A 25,251-nucleotide genomic window follows, 5' to 3' on the forward strand; every position below is an offset into this window, starting at 1 on the left:
CAATTCATTTTTTTTATTTTGTATGTGTTTTTTATGCTAACATAGACCTGTAATTTAATTATGTGTCTCTGATGCTAACTCGAGTGTTTCGGTAGCCAATGATCATTTGGCAGAAATGAAATGTTCAGATAACACAGGAAAACAAATAACTAATTAATCTTATTTGAAGATAAATACCGGATACTACATGTATAGGCTATACTCGTTTGATTTTATGTCTCGCCACAAGTAATCGTGTTATCTAGTGATTTTGGTAACTGTTATAATCAGTGATGCAAGTATATGTCATGTTAACAAATGCCCCAAGAAAAAATGAGCTTTAATTGTACCTTGAAATTTTGCCGCATCTTGTCTAAACTATGATATTTCTACCCCAACACACTTAAGATAAAACTTTTTCATTACTAATTTATTGATTTATATTTGATTCAAACTCAATAAAATCATTTCACGTAACATATTGATCAATAAGTTAGCGTGGTTACGCGTTTCGATCAGCTGGAAATATTCCATTATCAGCTGTTATATTACGTGTACTAATGGCCCCGTTGTTTTTGTCAACATAAACTCTGGTAAAAATACATGTCTCAATACACTTAAACGCTTCTCAGTCCTTGGATTAAACGAGTCTCTTACTATAGTCGTTTGTTTTTTCGCTGCATTTTTATTCTTTCATAACACAGTTTACATTAAAATTGTATTTTTGCAGACTAAGTCTGTTACAGGGCCACTAGCCGTGATGTCATATCGCGGGAAATATAATTTCGCGCCATTTCAAATTTGCTTTGTTCGTCAACTGACAAAGGTTGTTTACATTGGACAGGTGCCCATAATCTTATTCCATCTAGTGATTTGTGATCACGGATTAAGTGATTAGTGCTAATATTTATTTACAGAAACAATTTATTTTTACATTTTTGACTATATTTTTGGAAGTGCATCTGTTATTATCCCAATTTTTCAGTTTTTGATGTACCGGAAGTGGATGGTCATTGTATTTGCAAAACTTCAAACAAAGAAGTCGGCATAGTATTTCTGCGGTGTCCTTTAGAAGATGCCACGGGCAGGTCTGCTGGAGAATCGGGAAATTTGTGCAACTGTAATAAAGAAGGAACCAACAGAATATAGCATCGAATCATCTCCACAGATCTTAAATTTATCCAGTATTTATCGACAGCCCCTGAGTGCAACTAAGGACACCCAGGCTTATTATCAAAGTTACACTGTACATCAGGGTGGACAGACTCCACGGACTATTTGTCTTAGCCCCATTGGACTCGTGGGTGATGTAAAGCCCCAATTTGGTAAACAGGTAATTTCGGGGACATTAATGCAGAATTACATTTCCTGGTACTGATCTATCGTGTGGGCGTGTCATGCATGCCAGCACTGTCTAACTTCTTGCGGACATGACATTTAAGTTTTTGTAAGGACCAGTGAAAATTTTTGTGGCTGTAATTGATTGTTAATTTATTTTAACTAGAATGATTTTCATTTTTTTATTTTTTTTCTGTATTTTGTTTATTTTGTATATTTTTACTTGGAAGTCACGTCAGTGGCTTTGAGTATTGTAAGTATAAGAATGACAAAAGGACTTCTGACAGATAACTTCACGGACGGAAATTCTTTCTCAAATTAATGCGCGATTCTGTTTTAAACTTTAAATATTTCACCAATATCCCAAATGAGTGATATTTCAAATATTTTAAGTGTTGATTTTCAGCTAAATGTTATCGAACTGGTAAATTGCGACACCAAACTATTTTTTGTGCTTGGCCGCATAGTAATTTCAAAGAAGATTGTTACAGCCAATACAATTTAATTGGAGTTTATCTCTCTTTGGGTGGTGTTGGATTTTAACTACGCCCGTAATTGGTTTTAATCAAAATCATTTTATCAAGAAGCGTTACAATCAACATCATCAGCTGCTTTTTTTCAAGTTTAAGGTCTCAAGAACGTAAACAAATGCAATAATCTTATTTTCACGATATTTGTGTACAGCTTTGTTTTGTTTTGCTGTAGATTGCAAGGGAAATATGGGTTCAACACCAAAACATTCTCAAACCTTAGTCCATATCATGACCGGCACTCTAGCACATTGCTTAAAAAATAAACATTGGTAACCTATCTTGAAGGTTGCACGCCAAGCAACTTCCAAGTTTCAGCACCTTTGGTGCTTTGATTCTTTGCCAACTGCACAGGGGCTTCCTCCCACTATCAAATATGCAGTATATTACAGAGAAAGAGTGATTCCAAATTTGGGAGTACCACACGTTAATTCTTTTTTTCCCAAATAGGGTATGTAATTTTCGTTTCATGATTGGTTTCATTAGAATGGGTCTTATACAAATGTACCAGTCATAGTAGGAGCAAGTCTCAGTCACCAGGATTATAATGTTAAGTTTTGGTAGCCATCATGTACATGTATAGTTCTTTACAAGCTTTAGTAGAAATTTTAGTACCCTACACCAAATTATAGGGGCTATTGGCAAGTGGGCCCCTGCTAATTTCAAACCCTGGTCTGACTCCCCAATTTGATATCTCCAGCCTCCTGAAAGTCTGTTAAAAAAAAAGATTATTTGTTAACTTGCAGCTCACCATAAAATGCTTTATTTTTCATTCTTACAATTAGGCTCCAGGAACAGGATTTTTAATTGTATATAGTTCCTTTTATTTTCAATTATGTTGTTATTGTTCATATTTTTTGTACTGTTTTGACTACTGATTTTACCTAAGTTGACAAGTGGTACGTGTAAATGCATGCTGCCTGTTTGCATTGTAATATACTGGAAATAATTAACGGTAATGGAAGGGAAAGGTTTATCATGCTATATAACCTGGTTAAACCACCATTTCCACTGGAAATGCCTGTACCAAGTCAGGGCGATTGTAATGGTGTCTTAATTTTTTTTGCTTTTCCCTTCATAGTGCAATCATTATACAGTTTTTCCTTTTGACTATTGCCTAGAGTTTACCAGTTCGATAATTTTGTTATTATCCTTAATGTACAATGTACATTTAATCACTAATGGCATAATTCAGGGGTCAAGATTAACTTTTTGAGGCCAGTAGCCACCTGGACTACTGAACTATAAAATCAATTGGCCGATATCGATTAAGAATGATTTCCGTATTATTAGAACTGGTTACTGATAAAATTTAACTAGGGACACTACAATTCCGATCGAATGGTAACCAGTTAAAACTCCGATCGCAACTTTTGTTTACAACAAAAAAAATTTGCAATTCGCCAGCTGGGCTACTAAAATAGAAAAACATGGTCGCCCAGGCACTTTTCTGGTTGCCATTGGCGAGTGGGTGACTGTTAATCTTTTCCCCAGTAATTCTGTTGATGTCTTTTCAGGTGAAAAGAAAACTTGATCTTGAGGCTGAGACTTCCATTGAAGGTTTCAAAACTCCTGCCAAAAGATGTAAAGGTCGTAGAAAAACCTCCGATAGCCCAAAAGGTTTGTATAAACTACAAGATATAGTTGGATCTTATCATACTTTATAGCTTAAAGAAAAGAGATACATGTAGTCAGTGATTGGGATTACTGTGTGCCATGGGCCATAGCCGCATTTCCTCTTAGAATGGCACATTGAGTGACTAATGTGTTGCATCATGTGCGAGCATTAAGTTCCCATCATTGATGATGGAGTGTTGTCCACTACATGTGACGGTAAATAAAGCATGAATGTGTCTTTTAACTATGTTTTTATTAGCTGCAGGTGGATGTTTTGATCGCCACGTTTTTTAGGGGATTTGAAGAACGGGGAATGAAACTGCAATTTGTTGATTTTTAGATTACGTATTCTTGATTGCTTACGCGTTTGAAAGAACAATAAACATTGTTTTAAAGAATAAAAATAATTTGATTATATCAGAATAGTGTGGCCTGGCGGTCCCATTTAAAATTGAAAATGCCACCAAAGACATTTTAAAGCTAGACCCAGAACAGAAGAAATTATCTTTTTCAAAGCCTAAAAAAATATTATTGATGGTAATGACCAGAATCAAACTGCAATTGTTGTATAAATTAACTTGGCAGCTGGACACAATTATGAACCCCCTGTTGAAAATATTGATAATGGTGGAGTCATATTATCTGGTCCTGAAGTACCCCAAAAAAATCAAAAATCTGATTGCAGACAAACAAAAAAATATACACTTTCCTATCATTTTGATAGCCAAGTTAGGGTCTAACTAATGGGGAATCTGTGGACTTATGATGATAAAGCACTAGACAATACATTAGTATAAAAACTCAAACAACAGAAAAGAAAAGTGATTTGATGTGACTATCAATTGACACGTTAATTGTTAACTCTAAATAAAATTTGATCTGCAGTGTAAATTAAAGTTTGTTTATGCTACATTTGGTCTTCAATATCTATGTCTAGCCGGCCTTACCTGCTTTTCCAAATTTGTCCTATGTTTTTTTTAGAATGGCCCATTGAATTGAAGGGTAAGGGGGCCATAGTCCCATTGGCAAAATTTTAATCCCAATCACTGGGTAGTCAACTAATTTGTACATGTATTTTTTGTACATGTATTTTACTAGATTAGTGTACATTTTTAAAACTGAAAAGTGAAATGTCCAACACTGTCTAGAACTATTTTGTTACACGTATGTGGTTTTCTTACTGAATTTTCAGTCTTCACAGTAAACTTTTTTTTATCCATAGACCCTAACAATATTTTGAAGAATTTATAATTTATATATGTATTAAAAACAATGTATAACTGGCCTGTAAATGGAATTTTTAAAACCCACCTGGGTTCTCCGACTACAGGGTTATTGTGAAGATGGTTGTAATACTAAGATGCCAGAAAAGGGTCCTGAGAATTTTACACTGTTCAACATTATTGTTGCTTTATAGGTTGGCACGAATATAACGATTGAGATTTACATACATATTATGATGTACATTTTATATGCATGTACATAGAGAGTCTCTATAGCTTGATTGTTATCACATGAACTGCTTTTACAGCTCGCTCTCCACTTGAGAAGACAAGATATGATACATCTCTAGGTCTACTAACAAAGAAGTTTGTAGGATTACTGAGGAATGCTACAGATGGGGTTAGTTTATTCACTGAAATATCAAGAGGCAGTGTTTGACGTTAAGATTTGTGAATCTTGTACTATCTAACAAGTTGTTGAAAATTCGACTAATAACTATGCAGTTATGAGAGAAAACTCTTCTATAAAGCCTAAATTAAAATTAAGTTTTTTTCCCATTTGCCGACCGGGTCTGAAAAGGCGGCTGTGTCAAAAAATTATTTTCGGGAAAATCTGTCTATTTTCTTGAATTATATATTGAATATTTACTTATGAAGGTGGACTCCTTCAATGTATTCAGGTTGATAATATTTTCATATATTAAGACTTCTTCAGATATTTCTCTGGCAGATATATTTCTTTTATTTATACAGCACCCAAACAAAACAACTTCAATGATGATCATTCTACTTGTAATTTTACCAGTTTTACAGATACAGACATACAAAGTCAGGTCACTCTGATAGACTGGACTTTTTCTTGGCTTTCCACATTGTCGGCCACAGATGAACCTGATGAAGGTCAATCCAGAAAAGCGCTTCATCTGTATGATATGTCTCTATTTGTACTGTCACATTTCCAAAACCACCAAAAAAAAAAAAATAAATAAATAAATAAAAAAATTCCTGCCTGCCTGGTCTGTCTCAAAATCATGACCCAGACAAAGGGGAAACAAAGATTCCTTTAATAGTGGCCTAAAGTCAAGAATGGAGTGGAGGTTAACCATTGGAAATAACTATGCAGTAATGATAGAAAACTCTTCTTAACAATCAAAAATCATACTTGAACAATGACCTTGAGTTGGGATTTTCTTATGTATGTTATATTTTCTAGGTATTGGACCTGAATAGAGCAGCAGAATACTTATCAGTACAGAAAAGAAGAATATATGATATAACCAATGTGTTAGAGGGTATCAACCTCATAGCCAAGAAATCAAAAAATAATATTCAATGGAAGTGAGTGTCTTAATCTTGTGTAAAAAGTATAGAAGTGCATGTCATTTGATGAGGAACTTGTAATCTTTCATCTGTGAATGGTCTGGTACACTACATACAACTCGTCATTGGCTTCACTTTGAACAATTTCAGTATTTAAATCATATTTAAGTCGGCAAGTTCATAACAACAATACTAATAAGCTCTTAGGAGGTTTTATAACCGAAAAATTCTATAATGTGTAGATAAAATCTGGTTAACAGCTGCAAACTGGTTGTGAACACACTCCAGAATCAAAACCTTCAATGAACTTTGACTTAGTTCTGAAATTTCATCAAGTGCTTGCTACTTTGTTGCCCACTGTAGCATTAGCACTAGCTATTGTTTGGTTAAAAATGATCAATGTTTTATTGTTTTATGCCACACTGTAACATTTCATAATTTTTAAACAGATTTTCTGAAGGAAAAAATCTGGTATTAGTTTTAAGAGTGTACAGAGGCTTGCTACCAAACATTGTTCTTGCAATAACATGAAAAGTATTTGGCAGATTCTTTTCTAATTTGTGTATGTTATTGGATTAGACAAATTGATGGTAAAGTTTGGTCTTTAGAAATATTGCTTCTGTCATCAACCATTTCTCAGTTGCCTTTTTTTATTGCAAAATGGGGACTTTGACCCTTCAATACAGGGAAAATCCAGTGTGCTGTCATTTTGACAAGCTGTTGTATTTGTTGGTTAAAAATGATTGATTGTTTTGTTTCATTTTATACATTTATAATATCTATTATGGAGTTTAATGAATTAAATAGCACTGTCCGGGGTTTGACCTGAACTTTTCTCTAATGGTAGCCCACAGGAGACTGATAAATAAATTAGGTAGTCCCCAAAATTTTTATATTGCAATCCTGTCCTTAGTACGAATGAAATTTTAAAAATCAATTTATGCACAGTCCAAAGGACTACCAATTGAATTTTCAAGGTACATGTAGTCCTCTCTCAAATTAGACTACTGGATAACTGTTAGTGTCAGACCTTGACAATCAGTTTGGAAAGCTGTCCATTTGTGGATCAATTATGACGAGACTATCATGATAGCTATTCAAACTTAAAAGACAGTGCCCAAAATATCTCATAGGTGTTACTGTACTAAGGTGATAAAGCAGGGCAGATTTCTACAGCTATTTAAATTAGTCAGAAACCTGGCTGAATTTGTATTGAAATTGGTATCACTCTATTTCAAATTGCTTTAAAATGTATGATTTTTGCAGAGGTTGTTCCAACTCCATAGCAGCTAACCCTGACACCCCAGCCTTCTCTACAGAAATTGTTGATCTACATTCAGGTAAACGAATTATAGTAATAACTTGCCCGTTGAAAGTACAATACAAAGGAGAAAGTTCAATAAGGATCCCTTTTAGCCATATAATTTGGTATTCTATGTTGTTAGTCACTCATCCGAAGATCATGTGAATTGTTACCTAATGAAAAACTCTGTTTATACCAATATATATATATTTTGTCAGTTCTTCTTTTTAACCAACTGTTTTCTATTTTCAGATGTAGCAGACTTGGAAGCTAAAGAAAATGAGTTGGACCAGCTGATTGCAACATGTACTAAACAGTTAAAAATGTTGACTGAAGATGCTCAGAATTCAAAATATCCTTTTTATTCCCCACCACACAAAGTGGCGAGGTATTATGTTATACCCTCCAAAACCGTGCTTGTAGGTCTGTCTTTTCTGTCCCCACAACAGTTTCTTGAAGATAACTTGAGAATGGATAATTGATTTTTTGGAAGGATTAGCAATATGAAAGCTTGTCCACTAATGGTTTATGTTAAACAAGTAGCAGTTCAAGGTTGTTGGAACTCGTCAGCATTTTGTCAGCTTAAGTAATAAAAGGTGTGAAAAACTGAAACCATTAATCAGTGTCATTTTAATTAATTACAGGTAAAATTTAAGTCATCACTAATTATGTAGTTTTGATCTTTAACGTAACATTGATTGAAGTTCGAGAATGTTCCTAAGTCGGTATGATTAAAAGCATGAAAGAAAATCAGATGAAAACAAATTATTGACCAAGGAACTCGAACTATGCACGTTTTTAAAAGCGAACACAGCATGTTTAATGTCCACAAATCAACATAATCTTCCGAAAGCGAATGAAATAGATCCACAACTTTGTATGAAGTAGGCAATTGCTAACGATAAAGTCAAACTCAGACCAGCACCGAAAAAATCCGGAAATATACGAACACATTTCAATGGTCCCTTGGAGTTCGAGCTACCGAGGTTTGACTGTATGCTTTGTTTGTCCTTAACTTATTTACGCATGCTTATGTAACATACCAAGATTTGAGAAGTATTAAGTCATTAGACAACCAAACTGTGATTGCCATTAAAGCACCTCCAGAAACAAGGTAAGCCTTATTTTTAACTTTTTGATACATTTTTGGGACTTTACGTTTATTTGTTTCATTTTTAGCTCACCTGGCCAAAGGCTATATGAGCTATTGCCATCACTTGGTGTCTGTCGTCATCATCGTTAACAATTATACAAAACTCTTCTCCTCTGAAACTACTTGACTAATTAGAATCGAGCTTGGTATGAATGTTTCTTGGGGTATCCTGCATCGAACTGATGTGGGGATTTTTAATTTGTCTAAAAATATGGCTGCTGTTATTAGAAATAGGACATAGGGGTCAGACAGTAGTTTTTCACATATATCTCCTAAACCGTTAGGTTTAACTAAATTCTTTCAATAGCTGAAATGATCCATATTATTAGGACTTCAAAAGTCTTCAGGGATAAAAGTTGTCAGATGACTCTTTGTAAGAGTTACTGCCCTGGAAATGGGAAAAGTGACTTTTTAAGTTTTCAGTCAATATCTTGAAAACTATGATAGATTAAAAGAAACTTTCAATTGTTCAAAAGATCTTATGTTAAGACTTCTCGAGTCAAAATTGTTGGACAACTTCTTTATTGCCTATGAAAGGCAAAATTCAACCAGGTGAGCGATTCAGGCTCCTGGGAGCCTCTTGTTTTGCAAAGTAGGGGATAGGGCATGGATCCAGAAACGGTAAAAAATGCCAGTCATTGACCAACAAATTTTGCAAATGGCCGACAACAATTCTCCAATATCGGACATAAAGAATTGTCAACCCTTATGAATTACCATCTGCATGGTTTTAATAGTGTATAAACATCCTGTCTACCAGTCTCCTAATTGTTTATTAGAAATTAATTGACAGGTGTGTGTCAATTTTAGCCGATGTGCAGCCACCTGTGACTGTGATTTACATGTAATTGATTAGTTGATTGCATAATTGAATTAACAGTACATGTGCAGCCCCATTGCCGATACGAATTAATTGAAGTAACTCGGAGAATCTTCATACATTTATTAATTACGGAAAAAGATTGACAAAGCCACCATTTTCCCGCCGATCTGTCAGAGGTAACAAAGCACATGGAACTGAATTAGTCATACATGTAGTTTGTGATTACTAATTCGTTGATTGAATTGTTTTAACACAGAAATCAACAGACCATTTAAATCAATATACAAAATGTGTTCGCTATTTTCTTTTATAAATAATCAACATTTTTTTTCATCACTCGGATGATTCCGGCTGTTTGCCAATGTGATGAAAATGTCCGAGAGATACGATGTTTTGTTTACATTTTAGGATGTCCACGTGTGGTTGAAACCGAACACATTCACTCACTCTGATACTTTGTAAAAGACAGAGTATGTGATGAAATAACACACTTTACAATATTTATCTTAAATAACTACATACAAACGTTTTTTAAGTTAATTTTCGATCTGAGCATGTAAAAAAGACTGACAAAAACATCCGCTGAAGTTTGATAAAATGTCCGGCATGGGCTATCAAATTTCCGGACCCTTGGGATAGGGTATGCTAACTTCTAGTGGTTCCTTTCTCCTTTCTACACCATTGAAAAGATAGGGTAGTCTTAACACAGAGTGGTTCCTTTCTCCTTCCTACACCGTTGAATAGATAGGTTGGTCTTACACAGACTGTTTCTTTTCCCTTTCTACACCATTGAATAGACACGGTAGTCTTAACACAGAGTGGTTCCTTTCTCCTTCCTACACCATTGAATGGATAGGGTGGTCTTACACAGAGTGGTTCCTTTCTCCTTCCTACACCGTTGAATAGATAGGTTGGTCTTACACAGACTGTTTCTTGTCTCCTTCCTACACCGTTGAATAGATAGGTTGGTCTTACACAGACTGTTTCTTGTCTCCTTCCTACACCATTGAATGGATAGGGTAGTCTTACACAGACTGTTTCCTTTCTCCTTCCTACCCCATTGAATAGATAGGGTGGTCTTAACACGGAGTGGTTCCTTTCTCCTATGTTAATCTTCCATTGAATAGAACTAAATGAAAATCGCTGATTATTATTAAATATAGAAGATTCGTAATGTATGCACCACATATTGGAGATTCCTATCTAAGGGCTGTTCCATTAAAAGATATGAGGTACCCTAGGAAGGCACTTTAACATCAGGGGAGCCACCCATAGAAGTTCTTAGTGGTGTCCAATTAGTTGCAAAGGCCAACCGATTATATATCATAATCGATTAAGGTCAACTGACCAACTATCAGTTATAATCGGTTAATATGTTATTTCACTTTTTTGGTTCAATTATGTTGAACATGTATCGATAGCATTTTGTATTTTTCTTTTCACATGACTGTTGAATGAATTAACAGCTTTTTAGTTGTTCTACTAATTAAAGATCCACACATACATGATGAAGACATTGGTTTCTTTGCTTAAAATCAAAAGGAAAAGTTGGTTGGCTTTAAAAATTGCATGTTAGAATTTATCTTGAGTAAGTTCGAAAATCATTATATATTTTGTTATCAAAATGTGTGCATATAGTATTATGTCCCAATAGTATTTGCCATGTATGTGTGGATTGTTTGTTCATTGACTTTTAGTTTTATATGTCATATATTACCCCTTTTTTATTGTGTTCTTTTTGTTTTAGTTCAAACTTTGTTTTTGTTTAATTGACCCAAGTTTATGGTGCATTTCTAATTAATGAGTCCTGGATGCATTGTATGGTTTTACAAAATTCAAAAGGGGAAATTATGGACATACATTGTGTTAATAAAGCAATGACAACAAGCCTAAGTTTGGGCATACTAGAATAGATTATAGATGTAAAGAATTTGGCCAATCTCCCTTATCGTAAAGAGTTATATTCTTTACATATAAATAGAGTAACTTTTTATAAAGATTGCTTGTTTTACATACCCTTGTTAGTGTACTCCTTCTGACAAAGCCGGCATACAGCTTTGGTCATGTCCTGTACATATTTTGTGAAATCCAAAAGTTTTCCAGTTTTCCCAACTTTCAATCTTATTTTACTCCCTGAACCTGGGTGGTTATAGATTTTACGGCTTTAATTTTTGGTCTCCTGAATCTCATCAACAACCACAACTTTGTTGTTGTGATCGTTTCCGGCCATTTTTTATAATCCTTTCTAAAATCCAGGCTGGAATCGTAACCGGAAATGGATATGAAATGGTTCCGGAAATAATAGCAACAAATCGATTACGAACATTTTCAATCGATTATTGACATCACTGACCCTAACTGACTGAATTCCGACTTTTGTTGATCATGGGAACACCACTAGGAGTTCTATTGATGTTTTGTCAAGAGACCCGAACACCCCTTTTCCTCATAAGTTGTACTTCAACAGCTCTAAATGTTTTTTGTTTTGTTATGGGGTGTTTATGAGGAGTGGGGTTTCAATTTTGTGAATGTTGCACACATTTTTTTTTCTACTATCAATAAAAACCTATGATCCCTTTGAGGTATTACAAGAGTTGTTATTTATTGAGATTCTAAAGAATTAAGTTTAAACAAAGCTTTTCTTTATTGACTGTTTCCCATGACAGACTAGAGTAAAGCCAAATAAAATAAGATGTAAAAAATGTATATTTCCTGCAACCCTGCCAACCCTAAATATTTTAAGGCCATTTTGGTTCCCCTTTAACTCAATGAAAATATTTTTGACAAATAATTACTCTACCTACCTACCCTAATTTTTCTTACAGGTAGCAGGAAACTAGACCTATTTTTTGGCCTAAGTTGGGAAATGGAAAAACCAATATTTAAATTTAAGTTATAAGACAATGCTTTGTGATAATGTACGTTTTAACGAAATCAGACTTTATTTAACATTCCTGTATTACAGATTAGAAGTTCCAGATCCCACACAAAGCATCCAGATCTGGCTAAAGTCTCAGAAAGGTCCAATAGAGGTATACCTGTGTCCAGAGGAGACGTCCACTGGTAACAATTCTGACAGTACCTTGACATGCTCCAGCAGTGAAGATGAAAGTCGATCAAGTTTTACAGTTTCTGATGACTCACGGTCCTGTGATGATTTCAAATGTAAGCTTAAATGTTGTCTTAAGGGGTTCAAATTAGCACTGGTCCAAAGTCCAGGAACATCAATTTCTGATGAAAGTCCAGAACCTTTCACTCTTGAAAGTTAATTAGAACCCCTGGTCTTTCTTTTTTTAATGTTCAAACCACTTGATCATCAAGGTTAATTTTGAAATTTACAGATGAAGTTTAAAAAAAAATAACATTGAAAAAGGAAATACATAGTATTAAAGGTAAAGTTCGTTGAAAACTATATTTCTTGCAGTATTAAGAAAAGATTCAGAATAGGTACATCAGTTTGGAGGAGTAATTGAAACTGCTATTGACTTCAGTTTTAAGCAGGTTTGATTCCCGAATAAGCTTTAACATTTTAAACCCTGCTGCCTAGTTTGAAACACACTATCAAATCTTATGGTTGAATGGTAGGAGTTGGCAGGGTTTTAAAGCCTTTACAGAAGAAGTAAATGCTAGTTCTGAAATTGATTTTACATGTAAGTCTTAAATGGATTAATGGGAAAAGTTTGAACATGAAAGTTAACCAATGTTTTGGATAAGTATTCTGACTTGTCTCATACCAATTTTTGATGAGTTACACCTACAAAACAACAGGAAAACCAAATATTGCTTACATTTTACAATCCATGTTCTTTCAGGTCAACAACTGCAGCCTAATATTCAGATAAAACAAGAACCAGGCACTGTTCCTGTTGGTACTATGAAAAATGCTTTACTTGAGGATCAGGATATATCTCCTGACTCCATTAAAAACATTCTCCCTCAGACAGAGGATCAGGACTTTTTCTCCATAGAGCCCCCGATCAGTTTGGATGATTATTTATTTTCTATGGATAATAATGAAGGTATATCAGATCTGTTTGATGCATATGACTTTGATATACCTGTTCATGTGTGAGAAGAAAAAATGTTCACAGTACTTCAGAAATAGGAGACACAGGTAGAAGTGCAACATTAAGATATAAATGAAAATTTTACATAAACATCAGCATAAGAAAAAAAAAGAGGTTTGTTTAGTTGATTATGTCTTATAAATCAATGCTTTTTTGTATGAAATTAAGCACATATTTTCCACATGCAATGATGTGAAAATCATGCAAGCTTTATTATGTTCAACTGTAACTATAACAGTAAACTTCATTCAGGTTGGTTCAAATTAGGCCAAGAAAAAAAAACAACTGTTTCCACTAACATGCTCTAAAAAACTAGGGTTGGTAGGTAGGCATTTTTTTTTTTTTTTGACTGTTTTTTCTTGTAAACACATTTAGACTTTTAATAGTGATTATGAAAAAAATGGCAAAAAAACCTAAAGTTCGGTAAGGAAAGTATAAAAAATAAGTGGTTTTTGTTTTTTGTTTTGTATTTGTTTTTTGTCCTCAAACAAGTTTACTGCCATACGACTTTTTCTGGATTCAAGTTATAATTTCAATGTTTATGGAACAACTTAATTCAATGGTTTAAAGAGGAAATACCATCTGACCAAATATTCAGATTTTTTTTTAAATTTGGCCTTTTCTAAGTGGCAAACTGGGATACTGCTAAGTTAAATGTTTAATATTTAGCTTAGCCCTGCCTCCTGTGATAGTAGAGTAGTGTCATTAATTTTTTGCAGGAGGAAATTATAGTATTTTTGTTCATTGTAATTCATTTTGTTAATTTATTTATTCTCATGTATTAGTTCCATTGTGGTAACTATTTTTTTTTTAATGCAAGGATACGGTGTGTATTCATTTAAACTCTGATAATAAGGAATATGTAATAAACATGTATTAGGGCTCTTCCAGAAATGTATAGGGGATTTGGAAGGCACCTTTAATTCTTTCCCGCCATGCATACAATTATCTGGTATTTCTTGATTGTTAGGCAAATCCATCTGTAATTACATGTCATACCATTATCCATGGAAGTGCCTTCCGACCACACACTCACAAAGCCTCATTATTCTGGAAAAGCCCTAATGGAGACCTGCTACTTAAATCATTGATATTGTATTAAAATTCATGTTCATGATTTTAAGTTACTATCTTGTTCACTTGTAATGAACATTTAGTGTGCACTATACTATTTGACATTTACACACACAATTTAAATCAAATAAAACATGCTCAATTACTAAAAATATGATCTGATGATTGACCCTTCTTCTACATCACAACTATTTCCATAAATATTGCTTTTAAGAAGAATAAACCTGTTTGTGGCTTTCTTTTTCCAGTGTCATTAAACTTAATTGCAGGATAATGTGATCTTGTGTCGCTTCATTTTGTTTTTTCGTAATTTTCCCACACTATCAATCTTGTGTGATAAAACTTGTGTTAGTGATATGAATCGAATGCATTAAAATTTCCCAAATATCATATTCACAACTAATTTTGTGCTTGATTCCTTACTTCTCTTTGGGTTATGCTCATTTAATTACTGTAGAATTTGTGATCATATGCATTCTAGTTTAATTAGATAGTAGATTTGGAATTCACATTGAATATACATCATATGTGAACGAGACTTTAGTTTATACACAACAGTTTAGTTATGCAATAAGTATTCACCACAAGTGTTCCTTTAAATCAGTATTTACCACAAGTGTTCCTAAATGTGTATTCACCTATGTGTACCTATTCACCACAAGTGTTCCTTTAAACAAGTTTTCACAAGAAGTGTTCCTTGAAATGATTATTCACCACATGTCTACCAGAACAAGTGGTTAGTAGTTTAGTAACTACATGTATGTACCACATATATAACAATAGTGTACAGATCACTTTCAAAACTACAAAGCATGTGTTTACATATTTGGCGATATTTTGCACAACCATCTTTAGAAATGCATTTAATTAGTTTCCTTAATGTGTTCATTCATTTTTCAAGAATCATTTGCTTCAAAATTATTTTAATATCATGCACATTTATGTTCTATACATGTATTTTACATGAACTAGCCACCACATTTCATCCTAATTTTTTCCTTCGCATACATGCACTTACATCATCAAATTTTTATATTACTTTGCAATGTTGGGTTCACATATATATATATATATATTTATATACATACATGTACATGTATTGGAAAACTGCATGTAACTTGTGTTTAGTAAACACTAAAAATGTACTAAGTAAATGATGATGGCTATTGTATATCATGCAGTTAACTACCCAAGACATTTCATCAGATAATAATGGTCATTTAAACAAGGGAATACAACACTATTCCCGAAGTTCACTATTAGGTATTTTACTTGTTGTAAAGTAAGACTGTTTACAGCACACAAAATTGTGTTCACAAGTTTTTGATATACTATTTTTCACCAATGTGTTCAATTTAATGCTTGTTACAACTTTTTTTTTCAATGTTAAATTTTTAAGTGTAAATGGTGTGGATTGAGTGTTGTTATTTTTGCTTTGAAAATATGGTAAATTCTACCCTGTAACTCACAGAAAATCTAAAGCAGATTCACAAGTTCCCATCTTCTCAAAAAAAAAAAAAAAAAAGATCTTGTAAAGAGTTGTCACATGAATATTGGAAAATTGTGCATCCATGTTCTTTGGTATTGCTCTTTGGAGAACAGGTGAATCTTGGAGTACATACTGGTTAAACCTTTGGGGTGTCCATAAAATTCATTGAATAGATATTCAATAAAAGTTTTCCAATTGTAAAGGAAGTCATTGACTTCTCAGATAATTAATGTTTAAGTCCTTAATGCCACTTCTGTAAAGTCAGATAGCATAAGTGTTATTGATAACCCTACCCACCAAGACACCATGTGATATATCTGACCCGACCAGGGCACCATGTAAAGTTCAGTATGGGTCTAGGACATGGATATATGGGAATATTAGGGCACCATGTGAAGCCTGGTATGGGTCTAGGATACACAGTATAGTGCTATAAATGAATGGTTGAAGTTAGAAAGCTTTGATAGCTTTGTTAATCCTTTATTATTTAATGTTAATTGTATTTTATTTTTAAAAAATCTTTTTTTGTTCCTTGATGTGGTAAATGGACTTTCATGAGGTAAAGAAATTTAGGAATGTTCTTAGGTATTGATTAAAATTTAACGATAAGTAATGGATGTATTGTTAGGACATGATTTGTTGGGGGGATAGCAATGAAACATGTAGATGAAATATCAGGTCACGTACCTGTTCAAGGAAATTTAAATTGAGGCAGTTAAGATTGATGATAATAAGTGATAATATTAATATAATCTTCTCAGGTCAAAGGTCAAAAGGGATATAAAAAAAAAAAATAAGAAAGAAGTAGGATGATCGATTTATGTATTTTTATGAGAGCTACAGTGTATATATAATCATAATATAACTTACATGAGGGCAGACTGTATAGCTTGTTATTTTTTATACCTGTATTTTTGTGGAGTATGAGCTTAATTTTTGTTCTAGCCAATTCTTTTTCTCATATTTTTTTTTGTTAATATTTTTGTTGATTTTTTTTGGTGTTTTTAGGTAGCTTTACATTAATATAATAATTGTTTTGGGTAATAACTGATCATGTCTTAATATGTGTTCAGCTTGTCTGAATCCAAGTAATAAAAAAACTGAAGTTTGAACTCCAAAAGGCTTGTTCATGATTGGTAACCTACAAATACACTTAGAACTTATTTTCAAATCTGAAAGAAGTCCTATTTTTTCATGAGATGTGAAGATATATTTGATAGCCCATATGATATTGTAATCAAGTCTTATAATAATAAAGTTCTTATAATATTGTTAGCTAGTCAGATAGAAAATATATAAGTTATAGGAATAGAATTAAATTATTTGTGTTATACGATTTGTATTATAGAGCTATAATGAAATAACCCTATCATATAATTTATTATTATATAGATAGCCATGATATACCGAATGTTGCCTATGTAAAAAATTCCGATAGCTCACACTTTAAAATAAATTTGGTAATTTCACTCTCGGACTTTCGTCAGCCAAAACACAGTCGCAACACAAATATCAATCCGCTGTTCACAAAATTAAAATTTATGTTGAAAGTAGCAACAAATAATGGAGAAAATGTATATAATAAATAGGGTAATCAATTGGTGAATAACCTAAATACATCCAATGATAACAAGAATGTATAAAGATTTAAATTCACTTGTCAAATCTAGGCTTTCTATGGCACTTGTCATCATATTTTGGTTATTGACACTTTTCAGTTGATAATCCTATTAATGTCACATCATTAGTGTATAGCAGGAGTTTTGAGTATTTTTGAACATGTTCTATGTTCTACCAACCAATAAATTTAGAATGGAAAACAGTTTTGTGAAATATTGAGGTATTGCTTTTATCTAGAGTAGAGGATGGGGTTGTGCAGATGGAATTCCACTTTTCATGCCCTGAATTTAACTTTCTGTTTACTGTTAATTAGGACCATTTCGTTTTCCTCTTGTTTTTTTGTTTTTTGTTTGTTTGTTTTGTTTTTTTTGGGGGGGGGAGTCTGGATACTGTTTAAAACGCTTTCAGTGAAGCATTTTCTCTTTTTGGTAGTCTGTCCATATTTTATACCAAATCACCCTCACGTTTCATCCCAGCCTTCAAAATTATTAGGACTTAAATAAAAATTAGATGCGTCTTTAAAAAGTATATTCTGTTGTACAGGTTCAGTTCAAACTGTTACCAATAATGAAATCATTGAATCAAAGTTCATATGAATCTTTTTTTAGATTTCTATCAAGTCAGACTGGCAGACACAATTTGATCTAATGCCTCCTATCAACCTTTAATTACAATCTACTTTGTTATAGAAAACAATGTACTTTCTAAATAAAGAAACTAGTTCACTACCTGGTCGATAGATAGTTAAATGCTTGGCAAAAAAAAAGTTGCAACTTCATTCAGCAGCCAGTGGATAGTACAGTTAAACCTGTAATGTTTACGGGGTTTCACTGATCTGTCTTTAGTGAAATCAAAGTCTTGTACTATATAAGGACCACTTCCTGTGTTAGGGGGACAATGATTTCACAAGGTAACTTAACATGATTTTCATGCCATATTTGCTAGTGGCAAGTCACTGCTCGAATCAGTTTAACTTCCAAGAGAAAAATAAAGCTTTCTAACTTATCTTTATAATTTTCAAACTTGAGTCAATTTAGTGGACCTTATAAATATTTACCTCATTATTCTAGTGTAAATAATGAACCTTAACAGTTTTTTGTTTGTAGATTTTATTATCTTCTTTTGTTTTGTCTTTGGTTTAATTTATTCTATAGAGTTTGTGTTTTTATTTATATTTAGGTGTTGTGAATTAGTATGCAAGAGTTTTCTGTTGAAAGTGTGACCTTTAGAATTAATTTGGAACAATTGAAGATGACAAAAAATATCTGTTTTAGAATGAAGTTATGCTGTTTTCAATCAGGATTTAATTAGTTTTTTCTTTTGTTTTTGTTTTTGTCAGCTGAGCAAAATCACGTTTCCAAAATGAAGTGTTGCTGATAGGACCATTTTCCAATAGTGAAGGAAATATGTAGCTGGACACATTGTGAATGTTACACTACTAGTGTGTCCATTTTTTAAATTTTCTTTATATTTCCAAAGAAAAAACTTTCAACAGGGAATGTGGTTTGATTTGTGAGTGATGGGAAGCACTTTAGCTCTTACAACATAAGAATACACAATTGCTCAAACCATGTTAACTAAAGTTAAGTTGATTGTGTATTACCATATGGTCATGAGACATTCTGTCTTAGCTGGTACAGGTGTATTTTTTTTATTATTATTATTATTGTTGTTTTTTTTATATTAATCCTCCAATATTTTAAAAATATATAAATGTATGTGAAGAAAATTGTTAGAAAGATAAGTGATATATTTTAATATGTTAAAGAACTTGTACCCAACAAACACAACTTTTCTTCCAGAGATTTAAGCATTGAATTGTTCTAGAATCTGACTTTCTGTTAACTGTTACTGTGTGTATGCAGTGTGTGATTGATAGTTATTGTTGTGCTTAAAATTAAAAATCATTTTAACAACTAGGAGAGTATTATTTTTACAAGTACATGTGAGCACTGTTTGTGTCAGAAGAGTTGATTTTTGACAGAATAAGCTCAGTCAATGGCAGATTTGATTGTCAGTGATAAAAAAAAGTCCAGTGTTTTAATACAGTCTGTGATAGTTATGTTGATGATTGATAGCATAATATTGATAATTTATAGTTGATAAGTTTTCAGTTAATGCCAGATTTTTTTTCAGAAATTGCACTATGTTTGATTGCATTCAGTTGATGTCAGATTTTAAGCTAACTGTCGGAAATGGCACCATGTTTGATTGCGTGAAGTTGAAATCAGATTTTAGGCCAAATGTCAGAAATGGCATTATGTTGCATGACGTTCATTTGATGTCAGGCCAAATGGCAGAAATGGCACAACGTTACACCACGTTCAGTTGATGTCAGATTTTTCCACTCAGTGTCAAGACAAGGTGCAATGTTAGACCCCGTTTAGTTGACGTCAGGCTTTTAGAAGGCTTAGTCAATGATGGACATTTTGGGCACTGAGAAAAATCATACGATTTAATTTAATATTTTAATTCTAACAACAAAACAACTAAGATGAAATGTTGACTAGGTTTGCAACAGTGCATTATATTTTTTGCACAACACAAAGCATAACGTAAAAATGGAGCCGGTGAATCATGCAGAACATGTATCAAAAAGCGCCATTTCAATGATGTCTATCAATTTTTGGAAAATATTTTTTTCTGCTAACTCGGTGACCATACACTTTTATAGTCTTAATCTGAAGTAAATGCGATTCTCTATCATTTTTAAAAGTTTAAACGAGTTATAATTGGTCATTTTTTGCGATCAAGGAGGCGCCAACAAAAATAGCAGAACTACTAAAAATCGGTTTTTGTCAAGTCCGTACATTTCATTTCATTCACCGAGTTAAACATGTACTAAGAGCTACAAGTGAAAGATGCATAAAAGAAAAATATACAGGCTTTACTATATATTTGTAGACTCAAAATAAGGTCATAAAGATGACGTCATAACTCTTTAAATAGGTAGGTGACGGTATAATTTTATTACATAAATTGAAAGCAAAGTTTGTTTGTTTTTTTTTTTTTCAGTATATCGACAAAATATAAAAAAAAAGATGCTGGTAGATCTAAGTAGTAGGATATGTCTTTAAGCTAGTGACAATTGACTTCAAAGAAGGCACTTGAGTATTAGATGAGGTCTAAAATACCTTCCAAGTTTAAATCCATTAATCAATTGGAAAACCGCAATTTTCTGAATGGATAAATACTAATTTTTTTATCTTGAATTGCTTGTACAATACTTCGAAACAGATTTCAGGTTCACAAACCGTAATGGTTAGTTCAAATTAGCTTTAGTCATTTCGATAAATACAAGCCATGCCCTTCTAACATTCACGATCCTAACACATTTATTTTGTATGAAATTCATGACACGTTGGTGTTTTCTCCTAATCAATCAATCATATAATATTGAAACCCATTATATCTATGAACTCAAAACTTTTTTAAATAGCTAATTAACTACTACATATTGCAACACTAACGGACAAATTTCTTTTCCTCTTCAAACTTTTTCCGAGAAACATACGGTTTTATTTCGTCTGTTAACTCCATAGAAAATTTGAGCTTCCTCAGATCGGGGAACAAGTCCTCGCTTTGGCCATACCTATGAAGTTTCGGCACACCGTTCTCGGACTTCGCCGCGGTAACAGAGATAAACAGTAATCTGTCCACAAGTTCCACCTGTTCACCTTCATACTTAAGAACGCCTTCCGAGAGTTCCCGAACACCAGATAAAATTTCGCTGTCACTCATTATTTCCATCATTGGCGGGAATTTTTCCTTCAGCATTCGGAACCACTTCCGTTTCGATATGATTAAAGGCAAGCATTCCATTTCCCATTGAATGTCTAGTTTACAGTCCTGTAGATGGTTGATTATGTCCATATAAGGTGTCTCATTCGACTCCAGCCTTTCCTTAGCATTGCCAAATATAGGTAACGTGTTAAGATTGCTGGGTCGATGGACAATAAGGAGCTGTCCTCCGGGTGATAGACAGTCCATTATATTCATATAAGTCTCTTTCGGGTTATCAAAATAACGGATAGCATCCTTCAACAAAATTTTATCGAACTTCATTTTCTCTGGGTCTTTGCTTTTCTTTAGTTGCCGGAAGTACTCCTCAGCACCCGTATTAGCTACACGAAGAGAGAGGACTTTCTCTGAGGCCGTTTCAATGTAGCTACAATGTCCCGGAATAACGGTCATTACGGGTTCCAGTATACAAAATTTATTTACAATTTTCTCGGCAAAGTTTCCTTTCATATCTCCAACGTAACATAGACGGTCTCTGGTGTCCAGATCAGTATATTTCTGTAGTAAGTTATAAAATGTATGGTCATATTCGGTTCCGAAATCATATGTCTCCGTACCAGTATACGCAGGGATCAAAAGTCGTTTCCTGTAAGCCTCTGATATCACCGAATATGGACGAGGGGACTCGGGTCCCAAATAAGAGGAAGCCATACCCTCTTTGAATTTTTAAATAAAAAATAATTCACTGAATATCATTCACCTTCCTGGTATGATTGAGTTCGTATAAAATGTTAAAACGATTCTTGTATTATCCCGTTTACAGTACCTACTTCACCACTGTTCTTTATTGTAATCTTGTGATCGGATTAACAGCACCATTGACGGGTTATACTGGAAATCTTTTTGCAGTTCTTTTCAGATCACTTTCATTCTATTATCCTACTTTACATGCATAGAAATGCAAATATGTCTTATTTGAACGTGGTTTAAAATCCAATATTTCTTTTCAATCCAGTTGAAAACTTTGAATACCGATTAACAATTATTGATATCTTCCCCTGCAGAGTGATCGAGTTTTGTGTTGTTTTTTATCTCAGGGTTCCATGGTTGACAACTATATCTCCTGTGAGATAGCACACAACAATGTGTATTCCCGAGTTCAATATTGTGTATTGCCAAATCCTGACTATTTGTGTATTACATTCGTTGATCCTATAAACGCTTTATTGATCCCTTTAAAAGCTTTTGATCACTTCAGGTGACATTTCAAAGGTGTTATTTCCGATTTGCCCAACTGTTTCTAAGGGGTTGTTTAATTTGAATATTTACCTTTAAGTTAATTCAAATTTATCAGTCATCAATTTCTGTGTTACGGTTTGAAAATTTTTGGTGTATCATGCTGAAGATTAATTATTTTAATAGGTACCGACGGAGACTAATTTGGTCTAAAAGTTAATCTTGATGCAACTTCAGAACTACATTTTACCTTACTATAAATAAATCTCACTTAACTGCAAACTATTTTCTCTTCATTCGCTTTGTGCACTGAAAGAGAAACTTGAACAGAAAATAATTGCTCCAATTTCCTTTGAGACATAACATGGGTCTGTATCAAATATCATACGATTCGAAACTGAACCGAACAAACACAAAGAAGTTTCATGATTTAAATCAGCTGAGAACATATAATAGAAATAGGCAAAATATCATCTTGTAAAACTAAATCGCAAGACAGTTCAAGCTAGTCATGTAGTGAGCAAAGATCATTTCTTGATACTCCCCCTCCTATTTATATAACTGTTATTCATATTTTCTTTAGAGAAATGCCTCGTAGTCATGAGAATAGGATTCTTGAAGTGTGGATAAAGAATTGTTGAGGTTAGACAGGAAATATCCATTTATGATGAAGAAAATCGTGTCATTATGAGCATGCACACCAGTGGCGAATCCGGAAGGGGGTTGTGGTTGCCAGGGGTTGGAACCCCTTTTGTTGGAAAACTTTGGTGTAATTTTGTAAGATAAATTTGGAACAGAAGCTTGGACACAACGGAATCCGCTCTATTGTATGAATTTATGGATTCGTCTTAGCACATCTTGCTATAATTTACTTTATAATGTGAATAATGCTGTATCACCACGAACAAATCAAAGTACTGAAGTACTAGTCAATGAAGCCTTCATAGTTTGCTCTGTTTCTTACTGCACAATTACATTTCTAATCATAAAAAAGGATTGTAATATTTTGAACTATTCTTAGAAGAATTTTTTTTCAAAGACCGTTTATTAGCTCAGCAGCCATGGCTTCATGGCTTCTTGATTTGATTTGACGATACACATAAAAAAATATACATGTTAATTCACTCTTCCATATTTTTTTTTTTGTTGTTTTTGTTTGTTTGTTTGTTTTTTTTTTTTTGCTTTTTTATATCACTTCACAACATAGCCTTTGCTTTTACTTATCATAAAATTGAAGCAGATATTTATACAGCTCCACGTTCTCCCTTAGTCATACATGGACAAAGACTCTTTAGTTAAACCACTGTTGAATCCTATGTTCCTGTGTCAAAGCATGTAAATTTGCCCTTTTTGCTGTCTAATTACTTTCAAAATGAATCATGACCATACAATCAGACCAAAGCACCAACATAATAATTCACCCAAAACCAAGGTTTCACCTCTACTAAATACAGTTACTAAGAGAGTCATAAAATGGAGCAGTCCTGAGAGACGCAAAAAGGGTATTCAAGACTGTGATAGAAACCATCTATATTTTCATGTCATTCAAACAACTTGTATCTTTCAGTACTAATGGACCCCATATATTTGTTTAATGGCTAAATCAGATAACTAGCAAGTCCAATTCCTATTAAATGCAATGCTGTCAAAATATTCTAAATAAACAGAAACTGAAAACTTATAGTAAATAACATTTTTACTATCTATTCTAAACTTAGACAAAAACAAGTACGTTACACAGTTTTCAACGTGTTGTTAATTGTAAATATGTGTATATGTATTAAGATGAAATGAATACATCAACTGAAACTAGGTTTTTACTGTTTACAAGTAACACATTGTAAACAAGTCTTATCATTAAAAAAAAAAGATAGCTAACGCAGTAAAATTTGTTCATTTTACTTATAATTTTCTACATTTCATTCTGGAAATCACTGCGTCGGAAAAAGAATACATGTTACAAGTATTTGTTGGTACATACAATGTATGTATAGCATGCAATACCTGTACTTTCGCTGTTGTTGCATAATTATAAACTGATTCAAGAAGTTCAAACCTTCTAAAGTTTGTAACATGAATTATAATCATACATTACACAGCAAAAAGAGTAAATTATCATGACTATGAGCGCACGATAGATTCATACCTATTTATCATAAACTAACAGAGTACAAGGAACATTTTACAAATATTGTACATCAATGATAAAAAAAAAAAATTAAACAGGATTACGTATATGCCACGCCTAAACTGTCTGACGAGATACATTTGTTTACGTGTTGTCAACTTTATATTACTTGCAGTCGTTTTATAATTACATGTGGTCATTTTGTATTTACGTAATGTAGGAACATCTTTTCATTATGTTGTTTTGTCTTTACGTTCTGCCATTTCGTCTTTACGTTCTGTAATTTTGTCTTTACGTTCTGTCGTTTTGTGATTACGTTATGTCAACATATATTTACATTATGTGGATTTATCTTTACGTGCAGTGGTTTTCTTTTAACGTGAGGTCGTTTCATCTTTACCTTATGTCGATCTCTAAATACCTTATGTGCATTTTCTTTTCTTTACGTGCAGTGATTTCTTCTTTACGTGATGTGGTTTTGTGATGTGGACAAAAATTTCTTGATGACGTGTGACCCCGGAACTTTTCGATCCGGTGTAAACTTCAAATCAGTCCGTAAAAGGCAAAATAGACGTCACAACGCCGATTAGAAAAGTGCTGAACGAAATAC

The 25,251-nt window shown here is 33.3% G+C and overlaps 2 protein-coding genes across 2 annotated transcripts; one reads left to right on the forward strand and one right to left on the reverse strand.

Annotated features, from left to right (window-relative positions):
- The first annotated feature begins 800 nt into the window (after window positions 1-800).
- On the forward strand, window positions 801-19,453 carry LOC148599107 (transcription factor E2F3-like). Its single transcript, XM_088560467.1, has 10 exons — window positions 801-823; window positions 965-1,312; window positions 3,365-3,467; window positions 4,996-5,087; window positions 5,901-6,025; window positions 7,274-7,347; window positions 7,563-7,662; window positions 8,335-8,424; window positions 12,252-12,451; window positions 13,099-19,453. Exons 2-10 carry the CDS (start codon window positions 1,055-1,057, stop codon window positions 13,356-13,358), a joined length of 1,302 nt encoding a protein of 433 aa, XP_088416593.1. The 5' UTR covers window positions 801-823; window positions 965-1,054; the 3' UTR covers window positions 13,359-19,453.
- Window positions 19,454-19,990: 537 nt separating this feature from the next.
- Window positions 19,991-22,536, reverse strand: LOC148599108 (uncharacterized). The gene has a single exon (XM_088560468.1). It carries the CDS (start codon window positions 21,986-21,988, stop codon window positions 21,002-21,004), a length of 987 nt encoding a protein of 328 aa, XP_088416594.1. The 5' UTR covers window positions 21,989-22,536; the 3' UTR covers window positions 19,991-21,001.
- Window positions 22,537-25,251: the final 2,715 nt, after the last annotated feature.

This window comes from Perna viridis, chromosome 14 (assembly GCF_037379345.1).
Source record: "Perna viridis isolate PV_CMFRI_1.1 ecotype Kerala chromosome 14, ASM3737934v1, whole genome shotgun sequence".
NCBI lineage: Eukaryota > Metazoa > Mollusca > Bivalvia > Mytilida > Mytilidae > Perna > Perna viridis.

What these genes read in the sequence shown, in the direction of transcription:
- LOC148599108 (XM_088560468.1), bottom strand. Translation starts at nt 21,988, where the DNA reads ATGGCTTCCTCTTATTTGGGACCCGAGTCCCCTCGTCCATATTCGGTG.
- LOC148599107 (XM_088560467.1), top strand. Translation starts at nt 1,055, where the DNA reads ATGCCACGGGCAGGTCTGCTGGAGAATCGGGAAATTTGTGCAACTGTA. An exon ending in GAAGATGCTCAGAATTCAAA is followed by an intron (nt 7,663 to 8,334) that starts ATATCCTTTTTA and finishes TAACTTATTTAC; the next exon opens with GCATGCTTATGTAACATACC. An exon ending in GTCCTGTGATGATTTCAAAT is followed by an intron (nt 12,452 to 13,098) that starts GTAAGCTTAAAT and finishes ATGTTCTTTCAG; the next exon opens with GTCAACAACTGCAGCCTAAT.